Source organism: Camelina sativa, chromosome 5 (assembly GCF_000633955.1).
Source record: "Camelina sativa cultivar DH55 chromosome 5, Cs, whole genome shotgun sequence".
In the NCBI taxonomy this organism is placed as follows: domain Eukaryota; kingdom Viridiplantae; phylum Streptophyta; class Magnoliopsida; order Brassicales; family Brassicaceae; genus Camelina; species Camelina sativa.
The window spans coordinates 28,307,849-28,326,510 of record NC_025689.1 but is presented as its reverse complement, the minus strand read 5'-3'; the positions used below and the strand labels follow the sequence as shown (position 1 = coordinate 28,326,510).

The 18,662-nt window shown below is 34.8% G+C and overlaps 3 protein-coding genes across 3 annotated transcripts; all 3 read left to right on the top strand.

The window, feature by feature from the left end:
- Positions 3,776-5,294, top strand: LOC104787727 (transcription factor TCP1-like). The gene is made up of 2 exons (XM_019245500.1): positions 3,776-5,135; positions 5,235-5,294. The coding sequence occupies exons 1-2, from the start codon at positions 4,109-4,111 to the stop codon at positions 5,243-5,245; spliced, it is 1,038 nt and encodes a 345-aa protein (XP_019101045.1). The 5' UTR covers positions 3,776-4,108; the 3' UTR covers positions 5,246-5,294.
- On the top strand, positions 7,915-9,575 carry LOC104787726 (cyclin-B1-2). Its single transcript, XM_010513338.2, has 4 exons — positions 7,915-8,118; positions 8,456-8,556; positions 8,874-8,971; positions 9,287-9,575. Exons 1-4 carry the CDS (start codon positions 7,993-7,995, stop codon positions 9,385-9,387), a joined length of 426 nt encoding a protein of 141 aa, XP_010511640.1. The 5' UTR covers positions 7,915-7,992; the 3' UTR covers positions 9,388-9,575.
- LOC104787724 (protein CROWDED NUCLEI 1-like) lies at positions 12,756-17,979 on the top strand. The gene is made up of 8 exons (XM_010513336.2): positions 12,756-13,300; positions 13,645-13,854; positions 13,944-14,197; positions 14,325-14,595; positions 14,683-14,766; positions 15,102-17,167; positions 17,272-17,419; positions 17,524-17,979. Exons 1-8 carry the CDS (start codon positions 13,121-13,123, stop codon positions 17,719-17,721), a joined length of 3,411 nt encoding a protein of 1,136 aa, XP_010511638.1. The 5' UTR covers positions 12,756-13,120; the 3' UTR covers positions 17,722-17,979.

The following is an 18,662-nucleotide window of genomic DNA, read 5'->3' as shown; positions in this document are numbered from 1 at the left end:
CTCCAAAATACTCTTTTATGGGTTGTCTTGCCACACACAACCGTCTTACCACAGGAGATAGAATGCAAGCTTGGAACGTTGGTGCCTCTCCCACCTGTGTTCTCTGCAACGCTCCATTAGAGACTCACAACCACTTATTTTTTGAATGTCCGTATTCCTCAACCGTATGGGAACAGCTTACAGACCGTATACTGCAGCATCAATACACGGTCAACTATGATGCTCTTCTTGCGCTGATCGCTGGCCAGACCTTCCAATTCTCAATTTGTTTCATTCTACGGTACGTCTTCCAAGCTACTGTCCACTCTCTTTGGTGTGAACAGAACAATAGAAGACATGGTGTTCGGCCACTACCTCCAGATACTCTCGTTAAGAACATTGATCGTATGGTCCGTAATCGCTTTATCTCTCTGCTGAAGCAAGGACAAGTCAAATTTGAAGCCTCTTTTCAACTCTGGCTGGGCTCGAGATAAGGAGTTACTAAGAAGAAGATGAAGAAAAGAAATACAGTTTTTTTTGTTCTTCTAAAATCTTGTAAAATTCTACCTCAAAAGATATGATTTTGAGGGAGAGTATTTTCAACTAAGGGGGGGTGTATTCAACTTGACATTTTAAGTGATTTGTGTGAAATTTATAAATTCTATGTTATTCAATCATGGATTTTAAAAAGTCTATTAAAATTCACTGTTATTGAACTGATGATTTAAAAATCTACTTTAAAATCCATTAAAATCCCTTGTTATTGAACTGATGATTTAAAAATCTACTTTAAAATCCACTGTTATTCAAAACAGTTTTGTGGATTATGATTTTAATAATTTTTAGGATTCTGGAGGATTCTGGAAGATTTTTTTAGTTAAAAATACAGAAATCCAAATCTCATGGTTTTATGTGAGATTTGAAAGAATTTTACAGAAAATCATATGAACTTCCCTAAAATCTATCAAAATTCTAAATTTCCTAAATCCCATCAAATTCTCCAAAATCATAGTTTGAATACACCCCCCTAAAAAACAAACCAAAATCTCCTAGAATCATTCAAAGTAGCAGTTTTTAAAAAAATTGTGATATTTTGAATAACAGTAGATTTGAAGTAAGTTTTATGAAACTTCATTGAATAACAAGGGATTGTAAATTATTTTAAATGATTTTACATAAATCTAAGTTGAATAACATAGGATTTTAAAAGATTTTTAAAAATTATCAATTGTATAACAAGTGATTTTAAAAATACTCTACAATCTTTTAAAATACAAGTTTAATACCCCCTCTTAAAGAGGAGGCCATCTTTTACATCTTTGTTATTAATATTACATTTACTTAATTGATGATCGTCAAATTCTATGAAATATTTCACCAATATTTTGTAAAAGATTTTAGAGAACAAAAATAGTACTTTCTCTTAATAGTTTGGTTTTAGAAGAGATCGTTATTTTATTTTTTTGGATTAACGAATAAACGTTCTTTGAAGTCCACATTTCACACTATATATCAAAAGAAATACTCAATGATTAGGAACAGCATTTAAAGCCAAATGTCAATCTTGAATGTTTTTGGACCTTTTGGTGATGTAAATTTATGATTAGTATCAAAAGTCTTAAGATGATTGTTCCGTAAAAGAAAAAAAAATGAATTAATCTGAAATAAAATTAGTAGCATATATGAGCTATAGTTTTTGGGTGAAATGCACCCATGCCTCTAAACACCTTAGTACATGTACTTCTTTTTTATATAAACAACCCCACATATTTGTTTTTTAAAAAAACATTTGAAAAAACCCCACGTATTATTACATTTAATTTGCAGAGACTTAACTAAATAATAATAATAAAATATGAACTTTTCCATTAAATAGGAAAGAAAAAAAACAAAAAAAAAAACAAAAACAAACAAAAAAGCAACACCCCCTTTTTTTTTTTTTTCCATCAAACACTCCACTATATTAGATTAAAGGTTTACAAGCTTCCTTTGAAGAGAAGTCAAATACACCAATAAACTTACACAGGAGGACAAAATAAACTACAAACGATAATGTTTAAAGGCTCATTCTCACGTCTCTAGTACTCTCTTTCTATTGAGTACTCTCTTTCTAATGTTACACAGGCAACACCCCCTTTCTATTGAGTACTCTCTCGTCTCTAGTCCACCGTTTAAAGGCTCATTCTCCAATCTTCCATCTGTGTTCCATATTTACATACTGGAATCACTTCACTATCTTCCTTCCTTTTCTATATATAAGCTGTAAAACCTCCTTAATTATCATACTTGTATCACAATTCCTCAATTTTTTGTTTGCAACTTGGTACTTTTCAAATCTACCTTTAAAAAGGTAAAAATCAGCCATCCTTTTTTAGAGATTTTCCACAATTTCTCAATCTTCTGTTGAGTTTTCAATACAAGTTTCATTTTCTTAGAGATCTATGTTTGTGGATGGCTTGTTTTAACCAGTTTCTCTCACACACACCTTCTACGCTTCCCGTGTATACTTCTGTTCTGATAGTTTCATATTAATTCCCTCCCTTACTTCAATCCTCTAAATCACAAAACCACTAATATGTTGCAAAACCTAGGTGCTAAATATCTTTCAAAATAATTAACTCTCCTCCCAAATTGTAGAAAAACTTTTGTTTTGGGGATAAACTTTTTCATAAATTCGAAGATACACAAATTAATCAACTAAAATAGTAGTATAGTGTATAAATTAACAAAACAAAATAAATGTATTCTATATAGATAAACTTGAGATTCAAAACTCCAAACTCTAAAAACTAAATACTATATCCAAAAACTAAAATATAAACCCTAATTTGTACAAGAACATATGCTCAACCTTAAAAATTTTAACCTTGAAAGTTGAAACCAGCAAAAATATCTATTCCCTTTATAAAAAAAAAAGATTCAACTTTTTTTTTTTTTACTTTAATTGAAATAAAAGATTTCTCAACCTTTCTATCCTGTAAGTAAAACCATCGTATTGCGATTAATAATCTAAGCTACTAAAATACTATAGTTTCAGTATTGCATAAAAAATAGTGCATTAATGCAATATATATTTAGGTTGCGCCCACTCATCAGAACAACCCTTGACTAATAGATAGGGACGTCAAAAGAAAATTTGAAAACGACAAATCTTTTCACAATCTTATTTCGTACAGGAAACCAACTCAGTTCACATCCTAGCTTTTTTTTGTCCTTCTTTTAACAAAACCCTAAATAAAGGGATAATTATAATGTTTATGTTTTCACCCACAAATTTTTTTCATTTTCTTTCTGAATTTCCATTTCCATTGTACGAAAAACTAGTCATTTAAAATAAAAACCCACTGGACAAAACAATTGTCTGAAATCCAGATTCAAAAAAAAAAACAGTGAGATTACGAAATGGAAGCAAATATCGATCGCCTTTTTTTTTTTTTTTTTCTCTCTCTCTCTCGATAAACAAATATCGATCGATGGCCTTCAATCCTAACTCTCAAAAGCCTGATTTTTATTATCGAAATGGAAGCAAATCCCTTCAGATGTCGTCTTCTGTTGTTGAATTATTAGTTTTTGGACCATTTCTCAACTGTTTATGGGCCATGTTTATTAGATATTTGCCTTTACGGAGCACTCATACGAAGGTACGCGCGTACCTACTTTGTATATGTACTGTATACGTAGTAACAGTAAATTTCTATGATGATACTAAAAATAGTTAGAGTTTGAGGTTAATCATCCCCAATATATAAAAGCTCATAGCTAGATATTAGATCTGGAATTGGAAACCCTAGAAAAAAGTTGTAAACCCTAAACCTGTAATTGAGTGAGAAAGGAAGTAGAGATATTTCTAAATCAGACCCAAAATTCATCTTTCCAGGCAGATCTTCAGTTAAGAGTTACAAAATCATGTCTTCATGACCATTTTTGTTTACACCATTAATATCTCTTTGGCTTTCTTTTTTTCTTGATGTGAGCTACAAACCGTACGCTTAGTCTCTGTCTCTGTCTTTTACCAGGATCTTTCTTTTTGATGATGTGAAAGTTATTGTTTTGTTTCTAAGGAAAAAAAAGTCATATTCTTGATTCTTAATTATTGATTCTTGATTCTTGAAGGTTCTTAAGGTCGGTGATGATGTCGTCTTCCAACAAGGATGGTAATAACCATGGAGTATACCCTCTCTCGCTTTACCTTTCTTCACTACCTGGCCATCAAGACATCATCCGTAATCCCTACAACCAACAGTTAACAGCATCTCCTGGCCAAATGGTATCAGCAGTTCCTGAGTCTCTTATTGATTACATGGCCTTTAACTCAAACGATGCTGTGAATCAGCGGCAAGGTTTCGAGCTTCCTGAGTTGTCGAGAGAAATCAAGAAGGCAGTGAAGAAGGACCGGCACAGCAAGATTCACACGGCACAAGGTCTTAGAGACAGGAGGGTAAGGCTTTCTATTGGTGTTGCTCGCCAATTCTTTGATCTCCAGGATATGTTGGGGTTTGATAAAGCCAGTAAAACGTTAGACTGGCTGCTCAAAAAATCGAGAAAAGCCATCAAAGAGGTTGTACAAGAAAAAAAACTCAACAATGGTAATGAAGACTTTGGAGACAACGGAGGCGATGTAGAAGAAGAGGTGGAAGAGGAGGAGGAGGAGGAGGATGGCGATAACAGCTTGGTGTATGGTTCGAGCCCCGAGTCTTGCGGGAAAAAAGTGTTATGCGAGGCCAAGAAGGCAGATAAGAGAAAGAAGAACAACGAGAGATCAAGAGACAACGCTAAAGGAAAAGCAAAAGAGAGATCAAGAAAGATGGCATATGATAATCCAGAAACCGTTTCCGATATCACACAATCTGAAACATTGGACTCATTCAATAGGTCTATATTCTCTAACGAAGGGGAAGACATGACACATTTTTTCTACAAGGAAACAATTGGAGAGTTTGGTAATCAAGATCCTATCTCAACCAAGATGAAGGTTAACATGCCGACCAATATGGATCAAAGTTACAATCAAGATACTGGAGCATTTATGTTAATAGATCAGGGTTCTAGCAGCAACTATAGTACCATTGATCTGCCTCTTTTGGATTATAATTATGAGCAAAACCCTTTTGTTGACCAAACCTTTTGTGCAGTCACCGACACCAGTTTCCCCGGAGGTACAGTTTGGAGTTCAAGATCCGGTTCTTGCCTAAATTATTATGATTCATATGTTTATGCATTTGATGACGTGTTTCTTTCTCTTTTTCTTCTGGCAGGGCTCCCATAATCTTGATATTTTCCAAGGACTAGGCATCAAATTTAAACATGTAAGCCAGAACAATACTTCATTCCTCTTGAATGTATATTAATTCTGTATTTATATGTGTTATTTGTAAAATACATATGTTATTTTATCTTCTCAGCGGTTGTCCAAAAAAAAAAAAAAAAAAAAAAAAAAANTCTTCTCAGCCAGTGATCAAATTTGATTTTTTAAAATTCCATTTGTGTACCCTTCAAGTTGTATTGTTACCTTTAAAGTATTTTTGAGATGAATAAGCAAATGATTTCTATATTTTGAGATGAATAAGCCATTTTTTGCTCATTGTTTCACATAGAGCTATCATTTTAGAGTTGTTCCTATAACCCTAAATTCCACTAAGAACCACAAAACAAATATGAAATATGCGTTATGATGAACATTGAGGGAAAATCAAAAGAGAGAACAAAGAGATGGCGTATGATCATTCAGAAACCTATATGTACATACGTGTAACGCTTGATTAAACTACATTGCAAACTGAAGTGAAACTGAACATTAGTGTATGGGGTTTAAAGTTTGGCTTTTTCGAAGAGAGTATTGTTAAATCTCTACATTTAGTATGATTTGTTTAAAGCTAGCTAGGTTGGTAGTTGAAACTCGTTTGCTATTCAATTTTAAGAATTACTAAAAGAAAATTCAATATTTGGAAGTGACCTAAATTAAGTAGCTACTAGATCTGCCCTTAGATAATATATCAAATGAATAGGTCAATTTAGCCATTGTCCATTTTTTGAATTGTTTCATGGAAAATTAAGAATGGTATTAGGGTCCAAAATACACGCTGACATTAACCGATATTGATCCAACCTACAGTTGCTCGATTAATCTGACATATATTGATCTCTAACCTGTTGATGTCCAGATCGGTCACAATTAGTATGTTTAGTTCGGTCAAAGGAGGGTCGAAGTTCTCTTTTATTATATTGATGCCAAGACACAAAAGGACGGATTACAACTCGACTTAAACGAGTTACAAGTATAAACGAGGATAATCGACGAGTTGCTATCTCGTCGGTCCTTCGAGCTATCGAGTCTAAACTGTAGATTTCCACTTGGACGAGCTGAGGCTTTCGTACTTGCTATCTCGATTCTTTTCCTTTTTCTCGATCCCCTTTTCTGCAGACCGTACGTCTCCCTTTATAGGGAATCGTGTCGGTTCGTCTATACGAAAAGACCATAATACCCTCCCTTCCTTTGGAGATTTGTCATGGGCTTTTTCTGGGCCAGGCCTATTGTTTGGGGTGTAGATCCACCCCCAACATAACCGGATTTGTATAGATGAATGACTAGAAAAACCATTAGATATGTAAGATATAATACATAAACGAGGATGTGCTAATCTTTTTTTCATCGATATGATGACTAAAAGTTTCGACTATACTCGTATTTAAATGAAAATGACTCTAGCTAACATTTTATACACATATTGGTACCAGTGAAAGGACTCTAGCTAACATCTTATACACATATTGGTACCAATGAAAAATATTTCCCATTCCAAAGTAAATACGTTTAAGTTTAAATTTTTTTAATTTACATAAAAAATAATATACATATGTTACAACGCTCAGATTAATATAATTTTTAATTATTTTATGAATTTAAAATTTATATAAAAATATTTAATTTTATGTTATAGCACGGATAACTACCTAATTAAAAAAAAAAAAATGTTGGTTCCCAACCTTGGAAGAAATTTATTCTCAAGGGAATTTAATTAGATTTGGCTACAAGCACACAATATTAGATAATACTTTGAATTTTACTTTCTGATTACCACCCTCTATAGATAATATAATATATTTGTTAGGAGTCTCGAATTTTGCTTTCTTCTTTCTTTTTCATTTCGTTTTTGTTGTTTATTCTGTTCTCACGTCTTTTATTTAAAATTAAGAACGAATTTGTTGTACTGACCTTTAGTATCTATCTAGACTTGCCTCATTGTTTATCATTTTTATCTGTTCTTCTTCTAAGCATGTAATCAGAATTGTACTGACATTAAATCATTAATAATATGTAGACTTGACTAGGTCGCTCTGGATTAGTTAAGTACCTATGAATAATCTACAATATTTAATCAACATTACTGACTGGGAAAGTGATTTGCCTTCAAGATTTTGTAGCAAAGTGAAAGTAAAATTTATTATATAAAATTTCATTTGTCAGATCCTATGAAGTAAACTCGCCGGAATAGCTAAAAATTTAATATTCGCATAACATCTTTTCAACATGCCGTTGTGGTACACATTTGTTTAATTTTTGTTATTAGTCTGACCTTGAGTAGACCGACCTTCACCGCTTCCCAGTCTTTAAGGGTGTCTCTGGGTGGTTACCATAAAATATTCACTGGTTTTACATTTTATACCATCTTGTAAAAAAAGGTTATTACACAAAAAAAAAAAGAAAAGTTAACTTATTAGTGTGAAAATAATCTTTAACAAACTCATATCAGTCCCTTTAACAAACAACAACACACACAGAAGAAACTAATCGTTAGCCAATATAAACGGGCCTAAATATAATCTTAATGGGTCTTATATTTGGGTTTACTCATGAGAGCCCATTATATCAAACTTCGTCTTTAATGTTTTTTTTCATACTTTTCTTGTTCCAAAAGCCGCAGAGGAAGCTAAGCTACAAGAAGAAGAAAGCAAGAAAGAGGAATAGAAGAAGAAGAAGAAGAAGAAGAAGTTGAAACAAACTAAGAGAAAAAAATGGAGTCTCAGAAGAAGATAGCTCATGAGATCGGTGGTGTTAAGAATGATGCTCTTAGATTTGGTCTCCACGGCGTTAAGAGCGACATCATCGGATCTCACCCACTCGAGTCCTCTTACGAATCTGTAAACACTCTCTTCCCCGATTAAGTTATTTTTACTTTGTTACTTAGTTTGAAATTGATCCTATATCGATCTGTTTGTTTTCTCTCGGGAAAGTGAGGAATTAGCTTAAGAAAGGAACTTAATTGTGGTTTGATTAGGATCCTGTAATCTCTTATCTCTCTCTTCTATGGCCTAATTAGTTGGTTACTTTGCTTTTGCAATTCGCTATTTTGGGTTTAATTCGAGATTTTCTTGAGTATAAATTGCAATCTTACTAGGTTTTTTTTTTTTTAAATTGGGTGAATATTAGGGTTTTGTTCATCTTGAGTCTCTTTTGATCCATCAATTTTTGTTTCAGGAAAAGAAATCGAGAGAGACGATGAAGAGGATGGTCATTGGACATACCTATGGGACTGCACTTCCATTGAAGATGGATATGGATAGGCAAATCCTCTCAAGGTATGTGTTTTTGTAATTGTAGTACTCTAACCTAGTTTCTCTGAATCTGGTTACTTGATACTGGAACACTGATAGATCAGACTGTTGTTTTATGTGTGAATCAATGCATTGGGAAGCTAGTGATGTAAAGTATTTTTAAGTTCTTTCTTTGTCTGTTACTTGGTTAAAACTTGAAACTATCTATGTGTGTTTTGGGGAGCATAGGGTTTAAAAGTGTGTTCTGACTTCTGAATGATCTGCTGGTTGTTTAGAGCACTCTGAAAAGCAACATATGGTTGTACTGTTCTCATTCTATCCTTCTTTTCTTGAATGTTTAGGTTTCAGAGACCTGCTGGACCAATTCCATCGTCAATGCTCGGTTTAGAAGTTTACACAGGAGCCGTGGATGACTTTGGTTTTGAGGATTACTTGAATGGTAATTTTCCTTTACTCCTGTTATGTGTATCTCAATGCTACATTCACTTTTAGATCAGTGGACACCGAATTGATGTTATTTCAGTATGCACTAGCAGATAAATAATTTGATAGAATTCATTCTATGATACTTCTTTGTTGCTTACAAGATGCTGAACTTTCTTCAAAGCATCACATTGTTAGTATTTCTATAGTTCAGTTAGTATGCTTTTCTTGACACCAATTGACCAGATTAATTTTTATAAAAAAGGGTCTAAACATATTGATTTTAAATTTGATACCAGTCATCTGACTCTAGTATCTTCTTCCCTTGCAGATCCTCGTGAATCCGAGACATTCAAGCCCGTAGACTTTCACCACGGGATGGAAGTTCGTCTCGGCATCTCAAAGGGCCCGGTTGACCCAAGTTTCATGTAAGGCCACATCATGGGTGGGTTGCTGTGTTTTAGCTTTTGAATCATGGAATCAAGTTAGATCGTGTATGAACTTATTTCAACCATAGACCTTATATATTCTCTCTTGACCCAAGTTTGAAATCAGATGAGACAACCTGATCAGTTCTAGTATGTCAAGTTTTGTGAAACTAAAATATCATGTTTTAGTTACGGCAGTTGATCAACTAGTAACTGAACTGGGAAAATATATGGGATTGAGAGATATCGAGAGGAACTTAAAAAAAGATTATGAAATTGACATAAATCAATAATGTTCACCCTGTTACTAAAATAAGAAAACAGCTCCATATCAGAGGCGCTCTGGTGGGCTTTCCTTTTATCTCTGGCTATAGTAAACCCGTCCTATCGAATACTTATACAATACCAACCCAAAAAATTCAAGAAGGTGCATCACAGAGGAGATGCTCTTGCTACGGTTGCGGGAACAAAATACTAGTGAGATGGTACAAACTCTAAGGACCGATGAGCTTCTTTCGTGCCTTTTGTGGTCGGATTGGAGTTGTCTAGATAATCTTGTTCCTCTAAGTCGTGAAAAAACCTCTACTCATTTCTCAAAAAATGTTGAACTCATGCCAAAAATAAAAAAGGAACAAAATGTAAATACAAATACAAATATCATTTTCATCTTTTGTATTCCTCTCGCTTGAATCCCTCTCAGTTCAATCTAAGACGGGTTCTTTTTTATTTTTTTTACTAACCGAGTCAGTTCTCTACAATTCTTCACATTCATTTTTGTCTCATTCCATCCTTTTTCCATTTTATTATCTGGAGTGAGCATGAAAACTCTACTTTTTATGAGAGAGTAACTTAAGAGGAAAACTCTTCTCAACTCAACCGGTGATTTCTTAGAGGAAAAGATAAGAAAAGATGTTTTCTTTTCATATAGCTGACAGAACTGGAATCACAAAATATTTGAGTATTAAAAGTTCTCCATTTAAAAAGATGCTTTTTGCTAACGTCTTTTACAATTAAAAAAAAAAAAATTTGATTCCCAAAGAAGTAAAGAAAAGAAAAGAATATAAGCAACGGTCACAAACACGATTGCACAATGTAAGGCCCCCCCTCCCTCCCTCATGACTCTTTTAACTCGAACGTTCTTCTCACGTAGGCCCACTAACACTCCATTACCCCCTTCATCACTTCTTCTTAATTTCTATCATGCTTACTATTTTATTGCAATTTACCACCAATATTGAACCCCTTTTTTGTGTTCCATTTATCACCAAATTTATACATTTTCATTTTTGCTTTACAACAAGAAAACATCTAAAAGCTATCTATTCTTGAATGATGAGTATGCAAGGCATCATCGTCTTATTGTGGTCATCCCTAAAATGACATTTATATTTATTGCATAATTTTCTTTTAAGTAATTCGAGGTGCGAGTCTAATTAAAATGTGGAAGAAAGACGGCGGCAGCCAAACGACCCACTTACTTTATCATTTATTCATTAAAATTTCAAGTTTGTGGGCTAGCAATATCATTGAATTGACCAGTTTAATTTTTTTTTATGTCTCTATACTAATAGAAAAGGAAGCATTTTTCAGTAAACTAAAAATAAATCGAAGATTATTATATGAAATGCAATTCAATTTAGTATTCTAGAAGAGTTAGAAAAAAAAAATGAAAAGGGCAAAACAATCGAACAATTTCGAGATTGTCTTGATGTCGATGAAAACCGCGAACTTCACCGAAACTTCTAGTCTTTACATCCTCGTTTGTTGTTTGGTAAACTTTTGAAATCATATGTTATTAGACCTTTCTCTCGAGGTTTTAAAATCATATGTTATTTGTCGACACTAGTTACGTTGAGCTATACTCAACTAAAATCCAAATATCCGATTAAGAGAAAAACAAAAAGTATTTGAATCTCAATCAAATTTGCTTTTGAGTTTGAGTGGATAAAACTAGAAAAAATTGTATATCAACCGATTAGAAAAAATAAAAATAGAAACAAGGACCACCACCATACCATCTTAAAAACAAAATATGTCATTTCTAATCTAATCTATTTTCGTGTTTTTGAATATTTTTTTAAAAACATATCACCATTTTCCTTAATTAATTGTCTGTTGTGTCTACTGCAAATATTCTTTATAAAATATATACTAATCATATAGTATATCATTAATACGAAGAAGCCAAAAATGAATCCAAAAATAAACAAGACAGAGTTTAAAAGCACAATGTGATGAAAAAAAGAGAACACAAATGATGGGAGCACGTGGAGACAGAACATATGCTTGCGTCCAAACACAACAGCAGCCATATGCACCAACCTGCAACTTAACAGCTCTAAGCCACCTTGGCCTTTCCTCCTTTTTTTTTTTTTGGTTACTTTATTCCTTTATTTTTCCGTATTATCCACATTCCAAATTCAAATTGTACATGTTTTTTCTTTTTCTCATATTTACAATCCAAAATGCTACCTGTTCTTTTTAATCACACCATAATTTACTTCCAAAAGCAAAAGTTACAACAAAGAAAAATATTTAATTTATTAAGATAATTTTGTGATTTGTTCGACAAATTTGTGGATGAGTTGTTAGATTTTAAGTTTGGGGGTGTATTGAAACTATGATTTTGGAGAATTCTATAGGATTTAAAAAATTTGAAATTTTGATAGATTTTAGGGAAATTGATATGATTTATGGTAAAATTCTTTCAAATCCTACCTAAAACCATGAGATTTAGATTTATGTATTTTTAACTAAATAAATCATCTCAAATCCTCCAGAATCCTTAGTTCAAAAAAAAAAAAAAAATCCTTCAGAATCTTTAAAACTTATTAAAATCTAAATCCACAAATTGTTTTGAATAACAGTGGATTTTAAAGTAGATTTTTAAATCATCAGTTCAATAACAGTGAATTTTAATGGACTTTTTAAAATCCATGATTGAATACATAAGATTTATAAATTTTACATAAATCACTTAAAATGTCAAGTTGAATACACTCCCTCAATATTTGCTTTTTAATATCACATCATCATATAATTTAATTATTATTTTCCACTATACGAACTGTATAAACTATAAAGAAATACAGTAACATTTAACTATGGCAATTCACACGCATACTAATTGCAATTAAACCTAGTCAAGCACTCCTAATTTGTGTGATTTTCTACTTTAAAAGGGTACTTTCGTCTTTAACAAAATCCCACACTTGCACAACGCATAACCGTTGTAATCACCCCTGTAAATACCAAATATACCCTTAAGGAACCTTCGAGCAAATCTTTAAGACGGCGGCCATAAATGTAAATAAAGTTAAAAATTAGGGTCCACTTTTAAAATTTACATATTAAAAAAAAATAAAAAAGGGAAGAACGTGAAACGGATTCGTGCGAGAGCCACACAAAAAAGGTTCCAGCACAGACCAAGAGAGAGAGAGAAGAGAGAGATTTGCTTAAGAGACGTTGTCGGACTTCAAACCAGTTTCGATACCGGAATTTAGGATCTCCGTTCAAATCCGGAGCCATCTTTAGAAGAAGAGGATAAAGCTTCAAACTTTATCCATTAATTGGAGATTTCTCAGAGAGAGAGAGAAAGAGAGAGAGACTGAAGAAGTCGAGAAAAAGTCAAGAGTGTTTCGGATTTTGGGTATCTGGGTTTTTGATTTCTCGAGTTCAATTTCCGAATTAGGTCACAAAGTTAGGGTTTTTTTTTTTTTGGGCAAAATTGGGAAAGGATGACCACGCCTTTGTGGCAACGTTTGTCTACACCAACGAAAGCTAGGAATCCAGATTCGAACGGGTCTAGGCACGGAAAGGGTTTAGACATGGTGACCCCTGTCTCGGGTCGGGTTAGTCAGATCCAATTCGATGATCCAAGAATTTTGCCTGAGAAAATTTCAGAGCTTGAAAAAGAGGTGAGCTTGTTCGCTACTTTTATCTTTTTTGTGTTCAATGGCAATGTTTCCTCTAATTTACTTTGTCGCTTTGCCAATTTAGTTCAAGAATCTTTAAGAATGTGTTATTTCCTCTAATTTACTTTGTCGCTTTGCCAATTTAGTTCAAGAATCTTTAAGAATGTGTTATTTCCTCTAATTTACTTTGTCGCTTTGCCAATTTAGTTCAAGAATCTTTAAGAGTGTGTTATATGGAAGTGGGATTTTGGTTAATTGTGAATAGTATTGATTCTTACTGTTTGGATCTTTTGAGTTTACACACAACTAATGTTTGTGTTGTTCTGGTAAAAAAAAAAAAAATACAGCTTTTTGAGTACCAACACAGTATGGGTCTTCTTCTGATTGAGAAAAAGGAGTGGAGTTCCGAATATGAAAAGCTTCAACAGGATTTTGAAGAGGCCAATGAGTGTCTTAAGCGGGAACGTAATGCGCATATGGTTGCTATAGCTGATGTTGAGAAGAGGGAAGAAGGGTTGAGGAAAGCTTTGGGGATTGAGAAGCAATGTTCACATGATGTAAGTTTCTTTATGATTCTTTTTTCGGCCATAAGCATATTTTTAGTTTTAGTACATATGATATGACACTCTTTATTAAACTGTTGCAGCTGGAGAAGGCTCTGCGGGAACTACTCTCTGAAAACGCAGAGATCAAATTTACAGCTGACTCAAAGTTGACTGAGGCAAATGCATTGGTAAGAAGTGTCGAAGAAAAATCTCTTGAAGTTGAGGCAAAGCTGCGTGCTGTTGATGCAAGACTTGCTGAAGTTAGTAGAAAGAGCTCAGAGGTGGAGAGGAAGGCAAAGGAAATGGAAGCTCGAGAAAGTTCTCTTCAAAGGGAGCGATTTTCTTACATTGCTGAGTACGTATTAGACTTCTTTCCTTGTATCTTTTCTGTATGTTGAATCATTTATCTTTGTGTCGTTTCTTTGCTTCTTATTGAGGGCTGACTCACTCAACTTGTTTTTTTTTTCTTTCTAATTTCTCAGACGAGAAGCTGACGAGGCAGCTTTGTCAAAGCAGAGGGAGGACTTGCGTGAATGGGAAAGAAAGTTGCAAGAAGGAGAAGAAAGGGTTGCTAAATCTCAAATGATTGTAAAACAGAGAGAGGATAGGGCAAATGAAAACGATAAGATTATCAAGCAAAAGGGAAAAGAACTAGAAGAGGCACAAAAGAAGATTGATGCTGCTAACCTTGCTGTGAAGAAATTAGAAGATGATATCAGCTTGAGGATAAAAGATCTTGCTTTAAGGGAGCAAGTAAGCAGCTCGTTTTTTCTTGTGGTATTTTTGATTATAACAAGTGTTTTGAAATATTGTTCATTTACATGTTTTCTCTGTATCTAGGAAACTGATGTGTTGAAGAAATCCTTAGAGACAAAAGCACGAGAGCTACAAGCTCTGCAAGAGAAACTGGAAGCCAGAGAAAAGGCAAGCCCTTTCTCCCTCACTATCTCAATTTTTTGTCACCCCCTTCTGTAGATAAAATCTGATGCGACGTATATCCGAGCTTTGATATTTGGTAGAAGAATTTGCCTGCTGACTATAGCCAGAGGGTTATCCTCTTTGTGCAGTTGATTACGTATATTGGGTCCCATTCTGAGCTTAGTTCTTTTGGCAGGAAAATATTCCAATTTCCATCTCAATTTTTCTTATGCGCAATTGTATCACATTTTGAATCATTTTTCGTTTTCTGTATTGGTATTACGTGAATATTACATGTGTGCATTTTGGGTGTTAACTGTTTAATGTTGGCTGGTTGGCAGATGGCAGTTCAGCAACTAATTGATGAACACCAAGCTAAGTTGGATGCAACACAGCGTGAGTTTGAGTTGGAAATGGAGCAGAAAAGAAAATCTGTTGATGACAGCTTGAAGAGCAAGGTTGCAGAAGTGGAAAAGAGGGAGGCCGAGTGGAAGCACATGGAGGAGAAAGTTGTTAAACGTGAACAGGCATTAGACAGGAAACTTGAGAAGCATAAAGAGAAAGAAAAAGAGTTTGATTTAAGACTGAAAGGCATAAATGGCAGAGAGAAAGTCTTGAAAAGCGAGGAGAAGGAATTGGAAACTGAGAAGAAAAAACTGCTTGAGGATAAGGAAATTGTTCTTAGTCGTAAAGCTGAAGTCGAGAAGATAAGGGCTGAAAATGAAGTACAGTTATCAGAAATTCACAAAGAGAAGGAAGGGCTTAGAGTTACTGAGGAGGAGAGGTCTGAGTATCATCGTCTGCAAGCCGAATTAAAAGAGCAAATAGAAAAGTGCAGGTCTCAACAGGAGGTTCTTATTAAGGAGGCTGAGGATCTAAAGACCCAAAGGGAAAGTTTTGAGAAAGAATGGGAAGAACTTGATGAGAGGAAAGCTAAGATTGAGAACGAACTAAAGAACATAACTGATCAGAAGGAAAAATTAGAGAGAGACAGTCACTTGGAAGAAGAAAGGCTTATAAAAGAAAAGCAGGCAGCTTATGAAAACATGCAAAGGGAGCTAGAAGCGCTTGAAGTAGCAAAAGCTTCATTTGCAGAGACTATGGAGCATGAGCGTTCAATGCTCTCCAATAAAGCTGAGAGCGATAGAAGTCAATTGCTTCATGAGATTGAAATGCGTAAAAGGAAACTTGAGTCTGATATGCAGACTAAACTGGAAGAAAGGGAAAGGGAGCTGCAAGCAAAAGAGAAGCTATTTGAGGAAGAGAAGGAGCACAAATTGAACAATATTAACTACCTAAGAGACGTAGCCAGAAGAGAAATGGCGGACATGCAGAATGAAAGAGACAGAATAGAGAAAGAAAAGCTAGAAGTAAATGCTAGTAAAAATTATCTTAAAGAGCAGCAGACAGAAATCCGGAAAGATGTTGATGACCTTGTTGCCTTGACCAAGAAACTGAAGGAACAGAGGGAGCAATTCATTAGTGAGAGAAGTCGTTTTCTTTCTTCCATGGAAAGTAACAGGAACTGCAATCCGTGCGGCGAACTTCTTTCTGAGCTCGTACTTCCTGAAATTGATAACGTGGAAATGCCTAATATGTCAAAACTGGCCAATATTCTTGATAACGAAGCACCAAGGCAGGAGGAGATTAGGGATATATCTCCAACTGCTGCTGGCTTAGGATTGCCAGTTGCTGGTGGGACGGTGTCTTGGTTCCGGAAATGTACTTCAAAGATTCTTAAGCTGTCCCCAATAAAAATGGTAGAACCTTCTGTCACTTGGAATTTGGCTGATCAAGAGCCTCAACCTACGGACCAAGCTAACTTGAACAGTGGGCCATCAACTACGCCTCATGCAGCGGCCAATTATTCCTTTGATGTTGAAAAGTCTGAATCTGAAACTGGCACAAAAGAAGTCGAAGTCACCAATGTAAATTCAGACGGTGATCAAAGCAACATCAACAGCAAGGCTCAAGAAGCTGCTGCAGATTCTCTTTCCAATCAAAATGTCGAGGGTCAATCACGCATGAGAGGGAAAGCGAAAGCCAGAACCAGAAGAACACGCTCTGTCAAAGATGTTGTAGGAGAAGCTAAAGCCATATATGGAGAATCTATAAACCTTTCTGAACCCAATGATTCAACAGATAATGTTGACGACTCTGCTAAAGAAATTGATGGAAGCACGGGTGAACCTGGTCGTGCTGATAAAGCAACTTCAATGAACGGACGGAAACGTGGGCGTGTGGGTTCTTTGAGAACTTGTACTACTGAGCAGGATGGTAACGAGAGTGATGGAAAATCAGATAGTGTCACCGGAGGAGCACATCAGCGGAAGAGGCGGCAAAAGGTTGTATCAGAACAGCAAGGAGAAGTGATGGGACAAAGATATAATCTCAGGCGACCTAGAAGGTAATTTCATATCCCAAAAACAGTTGCTGAGGATAATGTGTTGCAGCTGTTTGTTCGTCTCTTTATTCAGGCTGTTTAATAAATGTTTCACTTTGGGTTATTAGGGTAACTGGAGAAACCACACTTAGTAAGAAGAACGAAGAGACTAGTGGAGTGCAACAAGACGAGGTGGTTTACTTTGCTCAAACCACCGCCACAGCATCATTAGACGTTGCTGTTAGTGACAATGGAGTAAGCACAAATGTGGTGCAGGTAATATGCTCTCACAACTTAGCTGGATTTTGTGTTTTTTCACCCCTTCTTTCGATATTCGCTTTCTTGACAAATCTGTGTCTTTCAAATGTCTGTTTCAATAGCATGAAGCCACAGCAGACTCTCAGGATACAGATGCTGGTTCGCCCAAAAGAACATGTGAGAGTGAGGCGATGAGCGAAGAAGATGTGAACAAAACACCCCAAAGGGTTGACTCGGATGGTGAAGATGATGAATCAGATGCAGAACATCCCGGGAAAGTCTCCATTGGTAAGAAGCTTTGGACTTTCCTGACGACGTAGCCCAATCTGGATGTAGTTCCGCCTATGATGATGAAGAGCTAATCTTCTTCTGTTGACAATATTAGTGTTTTGCTTTGTTATCTTTAGCTACGTGTTAATTCTGTTTGGATATTTTCCACCAAAATGTAGTGTTTTCTTTCTAGCTTCAAGAATTCTCAATTCTTTTGGTATGTTTTAGATGATGATTTAATTATTTTTATGAGAGTGGTTCTACTTGTAACAACAAAGTGTTTATCTGATCCTTTGATTATGTGTTTTTGTTTGTGACTTGTGAGAAAACGTTCAAATGAAATGAAAGCCAAGTCCTTTGCTATTTACGGCATCTTACCTATTAAAACGATTTAAGACTCATCACTTCGTCTAGAATAGATGGAAGATTTGCAGTAACTGAGGATCAAGTGAATATGAAAATAGGTAGACTGAAACGAGAATGCAACTTTCTGCATTTAAATAACATATATATATCACAAAAGGAATGATATATATATATATATATATATATGTTGACTGACAACAGATGTTATATTACACAAATAGGAAGAAACCTATCAACACCAAACTTATTTTCTCTCTATTGAACACTTCACAAAAATAAACAACAACTGAGTCTGAGCACTCTTGACAACGAATAGTTTTCATCTAAGGACAGGTTTTTAATCAGTACAATTTCTTCTTTAGTCAAGACATTATCATAGCACACCTATGCAATGTACAAATTCGTCCCTTTGACTCACTCCACTTTAGTACTTTACACCATACTTCTCAATCAACAGTTCCTTCATATCTCTGGGAACATGAGAGATACAAAGTTAAAAAGCTGAAGTTGCAGAGAAGATTAACAAGAAAAAGATCATAAACAGAGCAATGGAAAACTACCTGCAGCCTGGTACAGGGCATTTGAGATCTCGGCAATGGTTCGCATGGATCTTTACTATCTGTGA

Excerpts from the sequence above, each read along its gene's own strand:
- LOC104787727 (XM_019245500.1), top strand. The coding sequence starts at position 4,109 with ATGATGTCGTCTTCCAACAAGGATGGTAATAACCATGGAGTATACCCT.
- LOC104787726 (XM_010513338.2), top strand. The coding sequence starts at position 7,993 with ATGGAGTCTCAGAAGAAGATAGCTCATGAGATCGGTGGTGTTAAGAAT. Across the intron at positions 8,119-8,455 it reads TCGAGTCCTCTTACGAATCT|GAAAAGAAATCGAGAGAGAC; the intron begins GTAAACACTCTC and ends TTTTTGTTTCAG. Across the intron at positions 8,972-9,286 it reads TTTTGAGGATTACTTGAATG|ATCCTCGTGAATCCGAGACA; the intron begins GTAATTTTCCTT and ends CTTCCCTTGCAG.
- LOC104787724 (XM_010513336.2), top strand. The coding sequence starts at position 13,121 with ATGACCACGCCTTTGTGGCAACGTTTGTCTACACCAACGAAAGCTAGG. Across the intron at positions 13,855-13,943 it reads AGAAGCAATGTTCACATGAT|CTGGAGAAGGCTCTGCGGGA; the intron begins GTAAGTTTCTTT and ends AAACTGTTGCAG. Across the intron at positions 14,767-15,101 it reads AACTGGAAGCCAGAGAAAAG|ATGGCAGTTCAGCAACTAAT; the intron begins GCAAGCCCTTTC and ends GCTGGTTGGCAG.